Here is a 15,916-nt window from a genome sequence, read left to right on the forward strand (position 1 = left end):
CCCTGTGGCGGATCCATGAAGTTATACACATTTAGATTTCTTAGCGTCAAAAAGCTTCCTTACATAACTACAAATTAAATTTTTTTATTTTTTCTTATCTTGACACTGATAAAACTACAAATTAACATTAAATCTCTGCTTACCATCCTGAAAGAAGATTCACTGATCTGTGGTGGTTTTCTTATTCTAGCCCAGTTTCTTCTGTGAATTCAGATGGATACGGATAAGTTGTGAAATCTTGGGGAAGTCGTTCTTCTCAGGGCCTGTTTCCTATTCTGTTGTCTAGTCTAACGTCTCCTTCCACCCTAGGTTTCTATGGCTATTCTTTTTCTACTTAATAGAAACTTGTAAATCATGCTGGTTACAGCAATTTATTATAAGCTACGTAATGTAAAATATGTCTAAAGTTGAAGTACTTTAGGCTTATTTCCTTATCTTTGCTGAAATATGTCTCAGGATGCTTGATTTTTAAATTTTATCTTTAATTCTAGGCTATACCCCAGCTTTGGCCTGTGCTCCCAATAAGGATGTGGCTGATTGCCTGGCTCTCATTTTGGCCACCATGATGCCTGTCTCATCAAGTAGTCCTTTATCATCCTTGACATTCAATGCCATTAACCGTTATACCAACACCTCAAAAACAGTCAGCTTTGAAGCTTTGCCCATCATGAGGAATGAACCTAGCTCCTATTGCAGTTTCAATAACATTGGCGGGGAACAGGAGTACTTATACACTGACGTGGATGAGCTCAACGACTCCGATTCTGAGACCTACTGAGAGGCTGAGGAGGAGGGAGTTCTCACAGTAAAGCTTCAAACTGTGCTTTTTCAGGAAAAAGGCACTTTGATATTCACGTAGAAATTCAACCTAAGAGGAAAGATCGCACAGTGAGCCAGTGTTAAGAGATGTGATGACATTAGGAGGAAGAGTTTTAAAGGCAAGTTTTACAAAAGGAACTTCTAGAATCTTGAAATAGACTTGACTGAGGAAAACACGTTGATGTCAGAGTTCTTTGTGGAATTGTTTAATTTGGTTTTGCAGTGCCAGGAATAATTGGGGACACTGTGCACTCTAACCTGCTTACACAAGCAACACTATTGTAACAGAAGACATAAAGACACTAGATTTAAATTTTATCAATAAAATTACAACTAAATTTAAAGGCAATAAAAGTTTGGTAGTAGGCATTATGTGCACAGCAAATTGCAAAAGGACCAAATAACTGAAAGGTTTTTTTAATAAAATGCCATTTTGTGGGAACTGGAGTAGATGAAATGAAACATTACCTAAACCAAACTGCAATATTTCTGGAAATGAAGCTGAGATTTGGTTTTAAATGTTGAGTTGTTTTTTTTTTTTTTTAAGAAAATATCTGAAAGCCTTCCAATGCTGTATTAAACCATGAGAGAAAGCAGATGTATTTTTACATTTTTTTCTTTTACATAAATATTTCAAATTTCCAATTTTTATACTATTAGAATTTAAAACCAGCTGACTGGGTGCAATACGGGTGAAAATACTTGTGACATAGACATTGAGATGGATTGGGGTCAGGCTGTTGCCCTGTTTTGAATGGTTTGGGTTTAAAATAGTACTATTTTTGTTTAAAAATGTAAAGAATTTCCAAAAAAAAAAAAATTCATGAAATCGAAAAGTAGATTATTTCACCCTATTGCAGCTAAGTGGTTCTGGGGTATGGAGTCTTCAACCTCTCTACTTTGAATGGCACACCTTAGTCGCTTAGGTTACTTTTGTGTCCCCACCTTGGGTTGGGGGATTTTTTATGTTTATTCTGATCTATGAGTTTTGAAAAAGTGAATAATCAAAAGGAAAATACTTCCTTGTTGTTCATAAATTAAACATCACTAAGTCTCTTGGAAGGCATTTCTGTATTGGGCAAGATTTAAAATACTAAAGCCTTAGGTCCTATTCATATTTAAAGTAGCATGTTTGTAACCTGTTACTATTTGGAGAGAGAAGCAGTTGCCTGCCAAATTGAAGACTACTTTCAAATAGCAAAAGAGAGAGAGAAGGCTGATATTTCAGCTTTAAATAAATATTTGTGTGGTTCTGCTTTTACTGTAACTGTCACTTTCCCAGTGAAAATGATTTCATAAACATTGAGGGTCTTACAGGTATGGGTAAAGTTCTATAAATTGCAACAAAATGATACCCAATTTCATTTTATCCTTTTTGTATTGTGAAACTGGAAACTTTATGACATTGTAAATTATCAGCTGGTTTTTCTGAATATAAAGTGTGAAAACACAGAACAGTATTTTGATCTATTTGATAATTTTGTGGGTTTTTTGAAGAATTAATGAGCATGTACATAGAAATAGTGACTGCTTGAATACTGTATTTACTTGCACTCTTTCAGTACATCAAGATTCCTGTATATTTTAGAGTATAATAAAACACAGATGTGAGTTGTATTTAATGAATAATGTATTTGTATCTGTGCATATTATCTACAAATCTATAAAGTTTCTAGGGCATTGACTACTAGATTTTAAGCATTTTTTCTAAAATATTTACAGAAATTATAAGTCTAATCCCCCATCTTTTCTTTATAATATAAAGAAGTCATAATGAACCCTTCCTAATTATTAGTAGTAGGAAGGTGAATATGCATTTTAATGGCAGTGGACTACATTTTCTATTGTACCTTTTGAAAAAAAAAAGAAAAAAGAAAATTCAAGCAGATTCTAAAAGTATACATATGTGTGCTTTCTCTTTCCTTTTAGGAATTCTCTTCTGAATTCCCTGAGGGAATTTTCTAGAATCTCAGAATTGAAAGAGACCTGAGGTTCATCCACTCTCTAACCTCTTAACAAATGCAGGAGTCCCTTCTACAAGGGTGATCTTTCCACCTTGAACACTTCCAAGTGACTCTACCTCACCAAGCAGTCCATTCAGTTGTTGAGCAGCTCTAACTGTTAGAAAGGTCTTCCTTAGATGGAGTTGAAGCCTCCCTCCCGGTAACTTCTGTCTTTGGGCCCGGGTCTGTCCTCCAAGAGAACCCTGAGAATGTTGGAAGGATGAATCTCGCACATTCTGCCATGTCTTCTCTTTTACAGGCTGTTTGATTTCTCTGCTGAAGTTATTTCCAGAAGGACTCATTTGACACACTATTAGATTTACCACATCTAATGAAATCCAAGGTGTGGCTATAAAGTGACAAGCTGTTTTTAATTTATCACATATACCAGAACTTCTATCGTGCATCACTTATATGTAAATGATGCTGTTACCAAAAACATTAAGGTAGTTCTTGCGAATGCCACCCCACTAAGAAAACTATTTCATTACTTTTGTAATCCATCTGTGAGAGTCTGCCCCCCAGCTTAACCACTTCCTTTGGTCTGCACCCAATGAAGGGAAACCCCAAAGTACTGTCTCAAATGGTATTTGAACTACACTGGTATTGTTGGAATAAGTACATGAACTACTTGAATGAATGAACACAGTGCCGTAGAAATTTCCTTTATGGTTACACCTTGTATATCTAAAGCATTCAGGCCCTGTTCTGTAGTGTTTCTTATCCTCACACAGAGTAGAAAAGCCTGTTTGCTTTCTTTAACTTATGCATAAAAGATGACACCTGAAATATCTGATGTGTATTATAATACCAGCTTCTGCTCTAGAACTACTTTGGGTGAAATGGTGGTAATAGCAAATGACCTCCTTTAACAAGACACTCATCTCAAACAGTGCCATTTAGTTCAGGAGATCTCAAAGTGTAGCTGTAAATTTTGGGGTTAATTTGGCTTATATTGGACCTTTTAAAAGAAATAAAGTTTTTTAATGCAATAAATCAAGTGTCTGTCTCTTTTACATGCAAACTTCTTTTCCCTTAAACTGTCTAGCATTGAATTGACAATTTTTTTTCTTTTTTTAAGAAAAAAAAAAATGACTTTTTAGCAAAGCTGATTTAGACTTTACATGAACCTATCTATATGGGATTTTCAAATATATTTATTCAACAAATATTGCTTGCCAGCTGTATACTTGGCAGTAGGAATGGGCAGAAAACCAAGAAATTGTGATCTTGTCCTTTAGGAGCTTACAATTAATTTCATTGTGGAAAGGTATAAGTAGAAAGTAATAAAAGTGTAATTGAGGTAGAGATGAATTGATAAAAGGTACAGATTAAGATCACATTGGGAGGGAAGATCAGAACAGGCATCATGGAAGACTAGGTCCGGACATTGAGAATCAGATTTGAACAGATGGAGAAGGGGGCAAATGATACCCTGTGTGAAAAGAACAAAATCAGCAGTTCTTTAAATAGTTGGTGGAGTTGGCGGAGGGGCGCTTTGGGATAGAGTAGATATTGGCACTTAGCAATCCTGAGCATAGAAAGATGATGAAAATGTACAAAAGAGCTAATTGGAAACATGTACAAGATTAGATAACAGAAGTGAGAACAAATGGATATAAATAGGTGATGAGAGGAACAGGTGAAGAGGGCTTTAATAACCTTTCTTAAAATGGTCTTTATGCAGGTAATAATAGAAAATGCCTATGCAGCATTTATCATGTACTGGGCAAGGTTGTAAGTACTTGAAATAAATTATCTCTTAATCCACACAACTGTTCCATGTGGTAGATACTATTTATAGCACCATTTAACAGATGAGGAAAGAGAGGGAGATGAAGTAGTGTTGGCCCAAGGTCACCTGGCTGGTAATTTGTGAAGCCTAGATTCAAATCCAGGCAGTCATGTCTATAGTCAGTGCTCTTAACCCCCTAATGACTGCTGACATGCAATCTGGTCTTTGTTGAAATTGTTGATTTTGAAGTTGTGACACACACTGAACACTTAATTATGTAAGTTCTCAGTTTTATTCTCCTAGATTGCTATTTTTAGAAGAAACACGTAAATCTGACTGCAACAGGTATTTATTGAACACCTGCTATGTGCCAGGAACTGTGCTAGGCTCTTGGCATACAGCAGTAAAGGGGGAGGTAACATAGTTTGACCTCAGGAGTGGATCCTAAAAGAATGATGTCTACTTAATATTTCAGATGCTGTTGCCACCTAACCACCCCAAATCTCAGTTGCTTAAAATAATCATTCTTATTCATGCCTCTGCAGATTGGCTGACATCAGCTTGTGTGGGTGACTGCTTCAAGCTGGGTCTCTGGCTGGGCTTTACCACCTGCTATGAGTTGTGTTTCCACCTGCTCCATCTATGTTCATCCTTGGGCCTGGGCTAAAATACAAAAGTTATACAGAAGTTTCCACACTGATGGTAGAAGCATAAGAAGGCAAGCCCAACCACACAAGTATGGTTTGTGCCTTCTGCGTGCATCACATCTGCCAGCACTCCACTGGCCATAACAAATCATGTGGCCAACCCCTACCTCAGTGGGATGGGGCAGTATTCTCTGCCATTTTGGGGAGGATAGTTTGGGTTCCATTTCCACAGTCAGGCCAAAATGATGTCAACCGATTTGTGCTGTTTTCAGCTTTTCCATGGGTATGCTTGGTAGCCTTTCCTTTATTCCTGTTCCTTCCCTTTTTGTGGTACCCTTAGAGTGTGAGTAGTCCAGATATAAAACTGGGCAGCAAACATGTGTTTTGAGTTGGAAAGTTCTTGCTTGGCAGTGCTGCTGATTGGTTGGTTGTTGGATCTGCTCTTTTCCAAAGGTAGAAAACCGACCTCTTCCCTACCTCAGTCTCCAGAAGAATGTAGCACCGGGCCCCTCTCTGGTGTGTTGCTGTGTTCATCCCTTTCAAAGTACAACCTAATCTGAAACAAGATAGGAAAGTTTGGCTAGTGACTACTTTTAAGACAAAAAATGCTGATATCTAGTGCTCTCCATTCTAGATCAGTTCTCTATCATCTCTCCATCTCCAGCACTTAAAAAATGTCTCCATCTCTCTGCTTCATTCCTCTTTTTGTGTTACTTTTCATTTCCTTGTGGTTGTCTCATTCCCCTTTCCCGTATGACTCTTATCTGTCTACTATCTTAATTAGAATTGAAATACAGGTTGAAATATTTCTGTAATTTGAAACTAGTTTTTTAAAACATTTTAGGATCAAGGGAACATGCAGGTTTGTTATATAAGTTAACTGCATGCCACAGGGGGTTAGTGTACAGATAATTTCATCACCCAGGTAATAGGTAGTTTTTTGAACATCTTACTCTTGCCACCTTTCACCCTCAAGTAGGCCCTAGTGTCTGTTCCCCTCTTTGTGTCCATGTGTTTTCATTGAAAAAAAATAGTAATTTAATCTTATATTTCTATCTCTTTACCCTTCTTTAAGGAAAACTAAATTTTCATCTTTTTTTTTAATCCCTTCATGGAAGCCAACATAAATTTTCATCTTTAAAGCCCAAATGGTCGAAAAGCTTTTGCTAAATGATGTCAGTGAAAATGGCAAGAGTAATGAGCTCCGAAAATTAGCTTCTTCATAAGAGCCGTGATAAAACTGGCAAAATTTCTCAGAATTGACTGTTACAGAAGTCTGAAAATTAAAGGCTGTCAGCAACCTCAAGAGCATTTAATTTAAGAAAAACTACTAAATCTACCTAAGGACAACAGTCTTGGTCATGTTTTAACTTGGATTCGTCGCCTTTTTCGCTGTCCAGCTGTAGAAGCCCTGAAAACTACAGCCCACATTCCTGTTGCAGCCTAGCAGCCACCAGAAGGAACAAAACAAAGCTAGAGCTCTTTCAAAACCTCATTCTCAATTATTTGACCAATGCACTTAACAACAGAGTATCAAAGTATGTGAGGCAAAAACCAGTAGAACTGCAATGAGAAATAGATGAATCCACTCTCATAGTTGGAGACTTCAACACCCCCTTTATCACTAATGGACAGAACTAGCAGGCAGAAAATCAACAAGGACATTGTTGTACTTAACACCATCAACCAGCTGGATCTAGTGAACATTGAGACCAGCCTGGCCAACATGGCAAAACCCCCTCTCTACTAAAAATACAAAACTTAGCCAGGTGTGGTGGCGGGCGCCTGTAATCCCAGCTACTTGGGAGGCTGAAGCAGGAGAATCACTTGAACCTGGGAGGCGGAGGTTTCAGTGAACTGAGATCGCACCATTGCACTCTAGCCTGGGCAACAAGAGTGATACTCTGTCTCAAAAAAAAAAGTTCTAAAATCAATCATGTATGTGTTCACTTTAGGAAACTAGAGAAAGAAAAGCAAATCCAAAGCAAGCAGAAGACAAGAATTAAGAGTAGAAATCAATGATATTGAAGAAGAAGTATTTCAGTAGAGAAACTCAACAAAACCAAAAGTTTTTTTTTTTTTTAAGATTAATAACATCAGTAAAACTCTAGCCAAGCTAAGGGGGGAAAAAAAGGACACAACTAATACCAGAAATGAGAAGCAACTTCAATAAAGAGCCCATAGACATTTAAAGGATAATAAAGGAATATCATGAACAACTTCATGCCAACAAATTTGATAACCTAGATGGACCTTAAAAGACAATTTGCCAAAACGTACACAAGAAGAAATAGGCCTATATCTGAATGGACCTATATCTATTAGGGAAACTGAATCAATAATAACCTTCCAAAACAGAAAGCACCAGACCCAGATGGATTCACTGGTGAATTCTACTGAACACGCAGGGTGAAATTATACCAATTCTCTACAGTGTTTTCCAGAGATAGAAGCAGAAAGAATATATCCTAACTCAGTCAAGGAGGCCAGCATTACTTCAATTTCAAAACCAAAGATTATAAAAAGACTGTAGGCCAGGCGCAGTGGCTCACGCCTGTAATTGCAGCACTTTGGGAAGCCAAGGCAGGCGGATCACCTGAGGTCAGGAGTTTGAGACCGGCCATGACCAACATGGAGAAACCCTGTTTTTACTACTAATAAAAATTAGCTGGGCATGGCGGTGCATGCCTGTAATCCAGCTACTTGGGAGGCTGAGGCATGAGAATCACTTGAACCTGGGAGGTGGAGGTTTCAGTGAGCCAAGATCACACCATTGCACTCCAGCGTGGACAACAAGAGTGAAACTCCGTCTCAAAAAAAAAAAACAAAAACAAAAAACTGTAAGCCAATATTTCTCATGAACATAGATGCAGTAATTCTCAGCAAATCAAAATACTAACAAGATACAACACAATCATGAAAATAATTCTCAGTAAACTAGGAAAACATGGGAACTTCCTCAACTGGATAAAGAGCATCTATAAAAATAATAATAATAATAATTTAAAAAAAAAGCTCCAACCTGGGCAATATGATGAAACCCTGTCTCTACAAAAAATACAAAAATTAGCCAGGCGTGGTGGCACACAACTGTAGTTCCAGCTGCTCAGGTGGGTGAGGTGGAAGGATTGCTTGAGCACAGGCAGTCAAGCTACAATGAGCCATGATCATGCCACTGCACTCTAAGGAGCAAAACATGGATGGCCCCCTTCACCACTGCTTTTCAGCATCATACTGGAAGTTTTAGCTAATGCAGTAAGACAAGAAAAGGAAATAAAAAGTATGCAGGTTAGAAGGGAAGAAGTAAAACGTTTTCACAAATGACACGACCATTTATGTAGAAAATCAGAATGAATTTTAAAAGCTGGAACTAATAAGTAATTATACCAGTATTGCAAGATACAAGGTTCATATACAAAAATCAATTACTTTCTCATATGCCAGCAGTGAATAGAGAATGACATTTAAAACACAATACTGTTTATATTTGTACCCAACATACGAACTACATAGGTATAAAACTTGTAAAAATGTATAAGGTCTATAGGAAGAAAACTCCAAAACTCTATTGGAAGAAATCAAAGAAAAAATAAATGCAGAGATAGTACATTCATGAATAAAAAGACTCTATTATTAAGATGTCAGTTCTTGCCAACTTTATAGATTCAGTGCAATCTCAGTTAAAATCCCAGCAAGTTATTCTGTAGGTATCAACAAACTGATTTTAAAGTTTAAATGGAGAGGCAAAAGCCAAGAATAGCCAACATGATATTGAAGGAGACAAAATTGGAGGACTTACACTACACAATGTACACTACCCATACTATAAAACTACAGTAATCAAGACTGTGGTATTGGTCAAAGAATGGACAGATCAGTGGAACAGATAGAGAACCCAGAAATAGATCCACATGAATATAGTTAACTGATCTTTGACAAAGGAGCAAAGGCAATGTGACGGAGTGAAGACAGTATTTTCAACAAATGGTGCTGGAACAAGACAACTACAAGCAAAAAGTGAAACTAGACACAGATCTTACATCCTTCCCAAGAATTAACAAAATGGATCACAGACCTAAATGTAAAATGCAAAACTATAAAACTCTTAGGAGAAAATCTACCTGACCTTGGGTTTGGCAATGACTTTTTAGATATAACACCAAAGGCACCACCCATGGAAAAAAAAAATGATAAGCTAGACTTCATTACAATTTTAAAATTTCTGCTCTGTGAGACACTGTCACAGAATGAAAAGGCAAGCCATAGACTGGGAGGAAAAAATTGTAAAAGACGGAAAAAGAAATATTATCCAAAATATACAAAGAACCCTTAAAACTCACAAATAAGAACACAACCAACTTTTAAAATTGGACCAAAAACCTTAACAGGCATCTCACCAAAGAAGATACAGATGGCAAACAAGCATATGAAAAAATGTTCCACATATCTCATCAGGGAAACAAAATGAGATACCACAACACACTAATTAGAATGGTGGAAATTCAGAACACTGACAACACAAATGCTAGTGTGGATGTGGAGGAGCTCTTCTTTTTCTTTTTCTTTCTTTTTTTTTTTTTTTTATTTGAGACAGAGTCTGGCTCTGTTGCCCAGTCTGAAGTGCAGTGGCATGATCTCATCCCACTGCAGTCTCCACCTCCCGGGTTTAAGCAATTCTCCCGCCTCAGCCTCCTGAGTAGCTGGGATTACAGGTGTGTGCCACCACGCCTGGCTAATTTTTGTATTTTTAGTAGAGACAGGGTTTCACCATGTTGGCCAGGCTGGTCTCAAATTCCTGACCTCAAGTGATCTGTCCCCCTCAGCCTTCCAAAGTGCTGGGATTACAGACATGACCCACCATGCCCACTTGGAGGAACTCATTCATTACTGGTGGGAATGCAAAATGGCTCAGCCACTTTGGAAAACATTTTGGTAGTTTCTTACAAAACTAAACACACTTAAACCATATGATCCAGCAATCCTACTCCTGGGAATTTAATACGGCATGCTGGAAAAGGCAAAACTATGGGGACAGTGAAAAGATCAGTGGTTGCCAGGGGATATGAGGGAGGAAAGGAATAGGCAAAGAACAGAGGATTTTTAGAAGAGCAAAGTTACTCTGTATGATACTTTAAACAAAACCACCTGTAAACGTACCACTAAGAGATCGTAAACACAGAAGTTGGTTTTATATTTTCCAAATCTACAACTATGAATATGTCATTTTTAAATGGAGTCATATGTCCAGTTTGTAACTTTTTTACTTGCTGTAAATTTCTATGTCAACACATTGTATATAAATATAAACACAATAAATATGATCCTTGGTGGCTTCTTAGTGTTCAATCGTAAGATATTGAATATGCAGGCTATTATGTTTTAATATGGATTCAAATGAAATGAAAAGCAGAGGGTTCCGAAACAAGGCTAGACCTGCGTCTGGAGTCGAATCCGACGTGGAAAAGGTCAGTTTTCCTGAGTTGTAATTCCCTTCATGAGTAGCAATGGATGCAGACAAAACCACATGAACAGCAGCCAAGGTAAAGCACCTTTCCGTATGGCTGGGATAGTATTGCCATGAGTGGGAGGCAAGAAGGAGGGAGTACATGGGCTCTTGGAGCCAGTCGGTCCCAGCAGGAATTCTGGCTCTGCCACTTCCTGGCTGGGGGACCCTGGCCAAATCTCCTAATTTCTCCCCACCACAGTTTTCTTGTCTGTGAAATGAGGACAATAGTACCTCCCTCATGGGGTTGTGGTGGGAATTAAATGAAGAAATATATGGGAAGTGCCTGACACCTAAGCGTCCAGTAAGTGTTAGCTTTTCTTATTCTTGCTTATATTTTCCACTGGGTTTATGGGAAGAATTAAATGAAATAATAAACAGTCTAGAATCTGAACACTGTCATTTTTTGGCTGTGTGACCTTTGGGCAAATAATTTAACCTCCCTGAGCCTCAGATGTCCTATCCATGAAATGATAGGACAGTCATCAGTAGGATGACCTATCATAGGATAATAGGAAAGTCATCCTACTGATCTCACAGGACTGTTGGAGAGTGAAGGGAAGACTGCATATGAAGGACCTGGCACACTGCCTAGTATGTGGGACACACTCCTGAAAGGCATCTTAGAAAAGAGGGATTTGCTGCTGTGACATTGGGTTCCCTAATCTACATGGTCATCTTAGAGTGAATAGAAGTAAAGTTAATGATAAGGAAATGAATAAAAAATTGAAATATCAACTCTGTTAGTCTGGGTCCTCCAAAAAGCAGATGTCAAGACAGTTTTAAACATGCAAGAATTTTACTGGAGAAAGTGCCTGTGTAAAAGGAAATAGAGATGATGGAGCCAGGGTTGGCTGGGAAGCTGTCAAACAACAATGCAAGTCTAACCCCAGTGAAGGAGATCAAGATCAAAGGTTGAGTGGGAACATCCTACCTGCCAGGTGTGTCTAATGAACATTTGGCAAAAGACTTGGGAGTCTTTGAACCAAAGTGAGCCACTGACCTAGAGTACCCCCCTTCCCAGGCATGGGTCTGCCTTGTTATCCCCCCAACCACTCAGTCATGGATGAGAAGTCATGTGTGAAAGCATGACCTTCATTACAAGCACAGCAATGGATTTCAAACTACACCAGAAACCCTAGGTCATTATGCTTCCTAGAGTAGAAGGTGTGTGAGATACACCAATTTTGAGTTAGGATTCTTGGGCCCATGGAACCCTGGAGATGCTCAACCTTTGCAAACTTGATTCAAGCATTTACTGAGAATGTACTAGGTCCTGGGAGCGTTACTCAGCACCAGCCCCAGCCCTAATGGAGTTTACAACCTGATGGGGAACTGGACATGGGGACAGATACATATAGGCCCCTGTGTTCAGTGGGAGGCAGCAGGGCTGTGTGGTCAAATTTGTGGACTTTTGAGGCAGACAGGACAACCTGTGTGATTTTTGGCAAGTTACATAACCTCTTGAGTTTTCATCAACTCTGTCAGATGTGGATGGGAAGACTCCGTGGTTCTGGTATAAATTAAATGAGTTGATTCCCAAAAGTATTCTGCAGAAAGAGAGTAACATAGGAAGTACTCAATAAGCTATTCTAGAGGAATGCGTTGAATACAGATTGGAGAGCAGTTCATTTTCCCAGAAGAGTCAGGGCAAACTAAAGGGATAAGGTAGCATTGAAGGTGTGCCTTTCCTGGGAGGACTGAGCTCAGTTCCTCAAAGTGTCAAGCAGCCTTGCTATTGGGCAGGGCAGCTTCCTCTCTGTATTGTTAGGGGATCTTGGATTAAAGGGCTTTGACTCACTCTGAATATCTGGTTTAAAAAATAAATCAGTCTGAAGTTTGGGCAAGATAAAAGTGGGCTACATGTACAAAGGCTATACCCAAGTGCCTGGCAAGATTGCCTTGGTACTAATTTCCATGGCACCCAAACATTCCATTGTTCCTGTGGTGCAGTATGGCGTCACTCAATTAACAGATGCTGGAAAGTGATATCCTCTCACTAACCAGGTAATAGCCCTCAGGGGGCTGAAACACATGTTCCACGCAGAAGAGGGCTTTGTTAGCTGTGCCATCTGTAACGTGTTCATAGGACGCTGTGGACAGGAGCACCAGTGTAACTTGTATTCTCTCTCTGAAATTCCCTCCATTTTCTTTTTCTTTTTTTTTTTTTAGATGGAGTCTCACTCTGTCACCTCAGGCTGGAGTGCAGTGGCACAATCTTGGCTCAATGCAATCTCCACCTCCCCGGTTCAAGCGATTCTCCTGCCTCAGCCTCTCGAGGAGCTGGAATTACAGGTGCGCACCACCACGCCCAGCTAACTTTTGTATTTTTAGTGGAAACAGGTTTTCGTCATGTTGGCCAGGCTGGTCTCCAACTCATGACCTCAGGTGATCTGCCCACCTCAGCCTCCCAAAGTGCTGGGATTACAGGCATGAGCTACCACGCCTGGCCCCCTCCAACTGTTTTGTCAACCTGTTGATCTTGGGTTTCTGGTACTCTCTGTGTGTGTGTGTGTGTGTGTGTGTGTGTGTTGCTTGAAGACTTTTATATTGTTTGCAAGATTCATGCCTAGAGAAACTGACAAAGATTCCTGTGGAAGGTGCCCTTGAACAGTCCATTACTCACCCATAGGCACAATCTTCTGAACCCACAGCAAAAAAGCAGCTGGGACCATCCCCAACCAAGAAGGGTACTTACCTGGAACATGGAAAGGCTACTTACTTGCATAGTGCTTGTAATGTGCCTTATCATTGCTGTAATAATTACATGACGTTATGACAATAAATAACCTAATTAGCTCATTAATTTCCCATGTGCAAACTGCCTATGTTCAAAACCTAGCTCACATACCGTTCTGGGGGGATTGGGCCGCTTGATCAGCTTCTCTGTGTCTCAGTTTCGTCATCTGTAAAATAGGGTTAATAAAGATATCTATCTTACAGAGTTATTGGAAAGATTAAAGGAGCTACTATGCCTGCTAAGCACTCAATAAATAAAAACTGACATCAGTACAGCAGCCTACTTTGAGGTAGATTTTAAATAGTCACAAATTCTTTTACACTCCTCCCACTGATGAGTGGGCTCTGTGTTTCCTCTCCTTGAATCTCGGAGGGTTCTGTAGCAACTTTACTGATAGAATATGGCAGAAGTGCCACTGTGCCTGTTTCTGGCCACAGCTTTAAGAAATTGGCAGCTTCCTCTTCCTGTCTTTTATAATACCCTCTCTGGGAAACCTGAGATGGCTCGTTAGAAGTCTGACTATCCTCAGACAAGTATGCTGAAAGACCACATGGAGAGGCCCAGAGGAGCCTTCCAGCTGCCCTGTCAATGTGCCAGGGATCTGAGTGGAGAAACTACCCTGGAAGTGGGTTCTCCATCCCCTACCCCTCCAGCCAGAAAGAGGTGGGCTGCATAATTGAGTCCTTCCCAAATTCATGAGCAAAATAAAATGGATGTTCAAGCCATTAAGTTTCATAGTTGAAACTTAAACTAAGTGGAACTTAGTGAAACTTAAGCTAGTGGAACTTAATTAAATGAAGTGAGACTTATGTACTTAGCAATAGATAATCACAACACTGACTAAGAAAATCTGAACACATTAAACAAATGAATGAGTTGGGAGGGAGTGGATAGCCTCCGACCTGGAGGGAGAGAATTCATATTACAAATTGAGTCTTTGTTTTTGTCTTATAAAATATTCTATGTTGGATATACAAATGCACTAGGAATAAATGCTCAGTGCTGCAAAGTAAAACCAGCACTCAGGCAAAAGTTTTCTCAGCAAGGCAATTTACTTCTGCAGAAGGGTGCCACTCAAGTCAATCAAGATTGCAAGAGCACAAAGAACAAAGGACACCAGCGGTTTCTATATCCTTAATACAATCCCTACCTCTGTGTCCCTCCCCCATGGGCTGGGGTTGGACCAAACAATCTGAGCTGACCCGACTGACTACTTGCGAATATTTTTCTAAATATGGAAGAGAAGGGGATGTAAGGTACAGTGGTGAAGCGTGTGAGACATGCTGTTTTGGGGGAACAATGGGTGCAGGTAACCAAGGGAACAGATGTGAGGTATTGATTAGAACTGACAGGAAGGGGGTAGGCTGTTTTACAATAACTAGGGGCAAGGAGGAACAGGAAAGTTGAGATTTGAAAACAAAGGACAAGGAAGTTAGCAGGCTAAATCTTTAAAGAGAAACTCAGAGAAATTAATTGTATCTGACATCTATAGTAATAACAAAGTAGGCTGGGTGCAGTGGCTCATGCCTGTAATCCCAGCACTTTGGGAGGCCAAGGCGGGCAGATCACTTGATGTCAGGAGTTTTAGACCAGCCTGGCCAACATGGTGAAACCTTGTCTCTACTAAAAATACAAAAATTAGCCAGGCATGGTAGCGAAGCCTGTAATCCCAGCTACATGGGAGGCTGAGGCAGGAGAATTGCTTGAAACCGGGAGGCAGAGGTTGCAGTGAGCCAAAATTGTGCCACTGCATTCCAGCCTGGGCAACAGAGTGAGACTCTGTCTCAAAAACAAAACAAAGTCAAAACAACAAAGAATTCTCTGTCCTACATGAATACAGTTTAGTTTCTTATTTACTATTAGAAAAAGCATAATTTAAAATTAGAAAATAATGAGAGTCTCCAAGGACATTTGAGCTGAAATTATAATGTAGCCTCCTTTTTTACAGAGAGGACCTTAGGCCTTGAGAGGCACAGGTACATGGCTGAGGTCACGCAACAATTTAAAAGCCCTGGTCTCTGGGCTCCCAAGCCAGCACATCAAAATCTGTGTTTATTTTTTCACTTCTTATTTTTTATGTAAATTTGTAGGAATAAATCTGTTTTGTGACATATGTCCATTTTACTATTTAATATACACTGCACCAAGGAAAGATCTGAAACAATTTTCAGGGCCAGTGGAACACAAGGGCCACATTTTGTGGTATTGATTGCAAAACAATGAAATTCTTCACCCTTTTCAGATTCATTTATAAATGCCAAAATACTGGCTTTTATTATAAGAATCTTTATATTCCATCAACCTAATAATTTTCCTTACATACGTCAAACTCCCAGCATGATTCAACCCCCAATATACAGCAATTTAGATGAAAAGCACATTATAATTCAGAGGACACAGCCTTCTTTGTTCTTCTAATAGTTACTAAACAATTTGGATTGCAACCATTCTTTGAAGATGTGCATGTTT

At 39.3% G+C, this 15,916-nt stretch overlaps 1 protein-coding gene and 1 long non-coding RNA gene across 21 annotated transcripts in view; one reads left to right on the top strand and one right to left on the bottom strand.

Moving 5' to 3' along the window:
• ANKRD28 (ankyrin repeat domain 28) overlaps positions 1-3,818 on the top strand; it is a 191,740-nt gene extending 187,922 nt beyond the window's left edge. For 11 of the 20 annotated variants that reach the window (XM_028843660.2, XM_028843659.2, XM_077991427.1 and 8 more), the window contains one exon: positions 492-3,818. In XM_028843660.2, coding sequence (XP_028699493.1) covers positions 492-778 — 287 coding nt within the window. In that variant the 3' untranslated portion in view covers positions 779-3,818. The remainder of the gene's footprint in view (positions 1-491) is intronic. The other 9 variants (XR_013413549.1, XR_013413552.1, XR_013413550.1 and 6 more) reach the window with 2 other exon arrangements.
• A 1,012-nt stretch (positions 3,819-4,830) lies between these two features.
• LOC114676237 (uncharacterized) lies at positions 4,831-13,667 on the bottom strand. The gene is made up of 2 exons (XR_003727092.2): positions 13,559-13,667; positions 4,831-5,760 (listed from the first exon to the last, which is right to left on the bottom strand). It is a non-coding gene; the product is annotated as an uncharacterized LOC114676237 (long non-coding RNA).
• Between the last annotated feature and the right edge of the window lie 2,249 nt (positions 13,668-15,916).

This window comes from Macaca mulatta, chromosome 2 (genome assembly GCF_049350105.2).
Source record: "Macaca mulatta isolate MMU2019108-1 chromosome 2, T2T-MMU8v2.0, whole genome shotgun sequence".
NCBI classification, from domain to species: Eukaryota; Metazoa; Chordata; class Mammalia; order Primates; family Cercopithecidae; genus Macaca; species Macaca mulatta.